The following is a 6,170-nucleotide window of genomic DNA, read 5'->3' on the forward strand; positions in this document are numbered from 1 at the left end:
AACCGACCCCTGGGGTACACCACTGGTGATTTGTAGCCTAAAGATTAAAAATTACAATGGTTTACGCTAAACCAAATTATTCTTCTAATGAGTAAGTACTTACTGGAATTAATAAGGCAAAATTAGACAACAGACCACTAGAATACAATTAAATTAGTGGTATCTGAAACTAAGGTGGAGAGTTGTGCATATTTCCTCAGTCAGACTAAACATATAGCAGACAAGCTCTTGTTTACAAACAACACATTCTTTGTAGAGTCTGTAAAGCAGCAAGTTCAGCGTTCTCTTGGCCTGAACACTGCACAGTAGCCATTTCCATCCTGCAGCACTCTAACACAGCCAGTTAAAATACAAAACCCACCATTATGCTGGAATTCTGGATCCTTCAGAGTCCCTTGAATACGCCGAGAGGGACTCCAGCAAGGCATAGAGGAGCTTTTGGCTGACTTCAAAACAGGAGGTGTAGAGAAATGCTCTTGATGGGCTGAAGCAACAGGAACTTGCTCATCAGAAACACTGTTAGGAGGCTGCTGATCCTGCCTGAGCGGCAGAGGATCCAAAGTTCCCAGCCCAGCAGGTGGAGAGGTAAGGAGTGAAACAGCTTGCACTTCCACATCAGGCTAAAACACAGCAGGAAAAAAAAAAAAAAAAGACACACACAAAAAAAAAATAAGAAAAAAAAAAAAAAAAAACACAAAACCCCAACATCTTATATACAGCCTTCCAGTACAGATCTTCACATATGCAGCAAGCATTAGCTTTACACTGTTACACTTCTCATGAGGGTACTGGGAGAAGAAGTATTTCAAGCTTGTGAGACAGCTTAAAGAAAATATATTCCTAATAACAAGTGTTTAACATGGTCTAAAAGTAATCTAGTCAGGTCAAACCAAAAGCTTTTATTCTTCACAGCAAAAAACTGATCTTTGACTTTAAACTGCCACAATCAACCCCTCATGTAAGTGCTTCTATTACAGAGGACGCATATAGTGAAAGGCTAGCTGTCTTTGTAGAACCCAGACTAAGCCTATCTTGACAAAAAAAAAAAAACCACAATTTTGAGAGGAGGACAGTTAAACTCCTAAATTTTTCTATTTTTCTTCTAGTGACTGTGCAAGCTGCAAAGTAAAAGAAGCACAAAAGTAAAGGAAAGGGAGAATGAAACTAACATGGCACATTTACCTGTCTTGTGCACAGGCACCCAACCTCTCCTTAAACTTCTTTCAAGTCAAGGAAACTGGAGCTGTGCCCTACGTCAGTGGCAAGCTACAGTAACATTAATGGCGAGGAAATCAACAGCTCCTAACAGCAGCTTTTAAAAACAAAACAAAACAAAAAAAAATCCTGTGCATTTAGCAGAAAAAGTCAAAATGCACCTCATCCAGTCTCACTCCAGTAGTCTCAACTACTTTGTTTGATACTCCAAAAAAAAGGTTTATTCAGACATCAGCCTTTTTTAGTCACAGATGCTGAAAATCTTAGAATAGTAAATAACAACACAAGAAAAATAATTTTTATCCACAATTGCTTAAAAAGCACATTCCTAAAATGCAGAACGACAAGCCTCTTTTCTGGCTCACCCTGAAGGACCTTCTTTTTGAAGCTTCTCTTGCACCTTGATTAGCTGAAGAAGGGTCCATTCCTAAACCTTGTGTTCTCTGCTGTGAAGATGAAGACTTGAATTTAGGAGGAGACACTAGAACCGCACCTCCTGTTGTAGTGGAGAAGATGAAAAATGCTTTATCACCTTAAATAACCTACTAAATTAATTCATACATGTCTTTTTTTTCTTTAGTTCTTGAAATACTGTTTTGCATTTAAAAGTTTTTACCAACAGCTGGGGTAGTGAGATCATGATGAGTCCTCTGAGCTCCACCAAGCACTCTCAGCTTCGGAGTAGGAAGCCTGCCACCTGCCCTCGAGGATACAGAAGAAGAATCTGACACAGATGCAGAAGAATTCAATACTAAGGCATTCTCACTGCAAAAAATGAGAAGTGATTAAAGGATTAGCTAAGGACTCAAGAGTCTGGCACTCAAGCTTTTTGTTTCTAATACATTACTACAATGAAGCATAAGGCAAGACAGTTAGGGCCATAAAACACCAACAGCCTGTAGCAAAAATATCTGCTTGCAATGGGGAGTCCTGGATTCTATCCCCAGAGCCCCAGTTTCTGTATTTTATTTTTTTTTATGTAACTGGATAAAATACATAAACAGTCTCAAGCTGCAAATTCAGGCTCCCTGTATCCCAATAAACCTTGAATGTATCGTTGCACTGCAGCAGAGATTCAACAGGAGGGCTGTAAAGAGTACTGACCCAGAAAAACTTTGAACCTGGTTGCCACGTTAGAGGTGGGAATGTGGGTTTGACTCTTTTCAGTCAATGTGGTGGAACTGAAACCAAGTATTCCACATTTACGTAACTACACTAGCCCCCAGGTTATTAAATAAATCAGCACTACCACTTCTGCCTTCTTCCTCCAGATGCCTTTCAAAAGGAGGTGGCATACCCAGACTGTGCAAGGAACCTGATCCTATCCACACACGCTGAATGGTCATCTAGGCAAAGAATGCCTCCTCTCTAGCTCTCAAGCAGGCTTAGCTAACAGGCAAACATTAAGCTGTTCTGCATGGACAAATCCAGAGCAGATCTCAGCACACATACAGTCACGCTGCAGAATGACAGAAAATCTTCAATGTCAGAGACACATCTACAACCTACATAATCTCAAGAATTAGACAGAAACTTAAGAAGGTTTTCAGGATGATAGTTTTGAAAGCCTGCATTTAATTTCTATTTGAGTCTAGCATCTCAACCTTTCTTTGTCTGGGTTTTGCATATAGGATATTATCCCTAAAGGAGACAACTGCAATTCCTTACCTTAGATTCATGCTGCAATACCAAAGATAAAACCCAATGAGGAATACAAAATGGTATGGTAACAAGGGCCAAAGTAATTCAGATTTCAATATCTATCAAAATAAAATATTATTCTACCAAAAAAGATATTCAAAACTTATACAGTAAAAAGCCAGAGGCTTCTGTAACTAGATATAATTTGCATCTTTCAACTGTCAAATACAGCTCTATGCTCTATGTACAATACACATACTGAATTGATCTCTCATTATTTCTAAACACCTTTTCCCCACCTATGCTCAGTAACATAATCATCAGTGATTACGGGTTGCTAGCTATTTTTTTCTCACAAGTCTTTTATCTCTGCCCAGGAATTTTTTTAAGGAAAACAGATGCATAAGCACAAGTTTAGCATGTATTCTATCCTTTCAGTCCTATCAATCCTACACTGTACATTTGAAGCAAATTGTAAACTTTAATTTTCACTACATTCAGCTGCTGTATAATGAACAGTCTATTCTGAGAGGCCTACACTGCAAATTTTAAAGTTTTAGAAAAAAATGTTAGAATTGTTCATGCTTCTACAAACTTCTGTCTTGCAAGTTAGAAATCTAGTATTCTTGGTGATAGATCCTTTTCCATCAACCAGCTCAATGTCTTGCACTTTCTAATTCCTTATTAAACTGTTAAAAAAAAAACAGTGTCACACCAACTTATACTCTCTTAAGTAAATCTGATTTTTTAAAAAAATTAGTTAATCTACATATTTCTGAGATGGCAGAGGAAAAATTCATATATATACACCACAAAAATGTTCAGTTTTACCCTTCAATTTTCTTATCTTCATTGGCATCTTTATTGTTTTCTTTTAACTGCTGAGCCATGACTGAAGCCTGTTCATCTTGTTTTTCTTCCTCTTCTACTGACTGGCAGTTCTCCCTTTCTTCAGTACCTTCTTGCTCACCCCAAACTAAACGCCTTTTGACTGGAACAGTTAAAGCACTTGATATGTCTTTCTTCTCAGTGCTGTCCTGGTGTGGCTGTTCTCTGGAGTCAGGTTGCTGCAGCATTTTGGGGCTCAGTGCCATCTCCTTTTCAGAAATGCTAGGTAACAAACAAAGCAGTGTTTCATACCACTGATTTGCGGGATACACACATATCTATGTAGAACACATTCATCCAGTTCAGTCCTTTGCCAAAAGTACAGTTCAGACACTAAAAAGTGCTACAGTTGACATGATGAAGGTCAAAATTCCACTTTAGTTTTAACTGATGTTTAAGCCCAATACATTTTCAAACTAGATTCTCTTTCTGGATTACTATTTACAAAAATTGAATGTAAAACTAGTGCTCTATTTCCAATTTAAATAACAAGTTCAGTTATCAGAAGTGCTCAAAAAATAAGTAGATCCATGAAGAGAGACTGTCTGAGGGCACAATTTTGAACGTCAAGCAGTTTAGAAGACTCCTCGTTAGGCACAACTTTTCAAAGTCTTAAACTCTCAACTGCTCACAGAAATCAGTGCAAATTAGCCCACTGCACAGAAATTAGATCAGTAAGAGAATCTGTATTTCACAGGTAAAAATCAAACTAGTAAACCAAAAAAATTTACACCATGCTTAATATCACACGTTAAAGTGTAATAAATATTCTTTTGTCATCCCCCAACCCTTATTAGAGCTACAGTGATGCAAATGGTAGACCTCTCCCACACACACTAGTGCACATACAGCAGTCTAAGAGGACTGCAGACAGAGGTACCCAAGGCACTGTTTCTAAATATCAAATCTCAGAGAAGACACAAATGGCATTTTTTTTTCCTCCTTGCTTCAGCAATAGCTGCCTGTAATTTTACTAAAATAATAATTCTGAACTCTGCTAGCAAGGGATTTAATATCTGCCAATTCTGATGACCTTCAAAGAAAGGAGAAAATGTATGTACACCATTCCAGTTTCTAAGTTTTCATCTCAGAACTAAACAATGTCTAAGACTCAACCACAAGATTCATTAATCCTGACGAACACTGACAACATCTGAGTAGGCAAAACATAATTCATATCACTCCAGTGGAAAAAAGAATATTACTTCAGTATGACTCAGTGCAAAATTACTCCAGACTCAATGAGACTAAGGTTGCCACACTAAATATGCATTTGTGGAGAATTATAAAGGAGTAACTTTCTCTTCTTTCAGAAGACTGGACTGTGCCTCATTTTCAATTTGAGCACAGATCAACTGATGGATCTTTGAAAAAGTAAACGCCCTCATCTGTTCTAGAGAATTTACATATAACAGAATCATGGAACAGCCTAGGCTGGAAGGGTCTTTGAAAGATCTTGTCCAACATTTCTTGCGAAAAGGGCACCTAGATGAGATTATCTAGCACCCTGTCCAATCGCATCTTGAACACAGACCTCACAACTATGCTAAGCCTATATTCAGCAATTTGCTGTGTTTCGAAGCTACAGAGTAACAGGAAGGAATGACGACCTTACCCAGCAAGATCTAGTGCTTTGATGTTGTTGCTGATGCCTTCTTCCAAACTGGAATTGGAAGACACATCCCAAAGACTGTTATTATCAGACAGGATCTGATTGAGATGATTTCGGGAGAAGTGTGTTCCCTCTACTCGTTGCCTGTAAGCCTTTGCTCTTTCTCGAAGTTCTCTCACCTGCACATCAAGGTTTCATAAGTTGCATGTCTGTTTAAAGTTCACTAATTAGATACAATATTATAGTGTATTTGCATTAGCTAATGGCAGCTAATGGAGAAAGGCAACTAATTCATAATATAGGGCCACCCACAGCACAAACATCGCATGCTGCAGTAAATGCAATGAAAAGAAAGCAAAAATAACAAAAGTGTATATTTAGTAAGCATGTTTGAACCATGTAGCCAAAGCAAAACTGACAATTATTCATTCAATGGCACAAAAAGTTATGCAACAACTATCAATAAGTTTAGTGCTAGATTCTAGTTTTTCCATCAGTGCTCAGATATAGTGCTAAAAATATTGAAACAGGAACTTAGATGCAACCAACCTCCATATACCACATGGAATTTAGGGTGTTTTGAGATGCCTAAGGAGAGGAATACAGAATAATTTTTAAATTTCTTATTTTTCTCACAACACTTATTGTTATTATCACCCTTGTAACTTTATTTCAGTCTAAGTAAGAAATTAAATACTGAAAACCTGTCAACATAGCTCTATGCTGCCTCCCTGAGATTCAGTAAAAAGCTGTAAAACAAATACATCATCACTAGTATTTCACCAGTTTTTGCTAACCTTGAGGAAATTAATTT

The 6,170-nt window shown here is 37.7% G+C and overlaps 1 protein-coding gene across 1 annotated transcript; it reads right to left on the reverse strand.

Annotated features, from left to right (window-relative positions):
* Positions 1-361: 361 nt before the first annotated feature.
* Positions 362-5,944, reverse strand: LOC104466176 (nuclear protein MDM1-like; the record flags this gene model as incomplete). Its single annotated transcript, XM_010079520.1, has 6 exons — positions 362-620; positions 1,581-1,711; positions 1,832-1,980; positions 3,688-3,966; positions 5,360-5,535; positions 5,906-5,944. Coding segments are annotated over 6 exons (1,033 nt in total), but the record flags the coding sequence as incomplete, so codon positions are not given.
* Positions 5,945-6,170: the final 226 nt, after the last annotated feature.

This window comes from Pterocles gutturalis, unplaced genomic scaffold (assembly GCF_000699245.1).
Source record: "Pterocles gutturalis isolate BGI_N339 unplaced genomic scaffold, ASM69924v1 scaffold10119, whole genome shotgun sequence".
Taxonomy (NCBI): Eukaryota; Metazoa; Chordata; class Aves; order Pterocliformes; family Pteroclidae; genus Pterocles; species Pterocles gutturalis.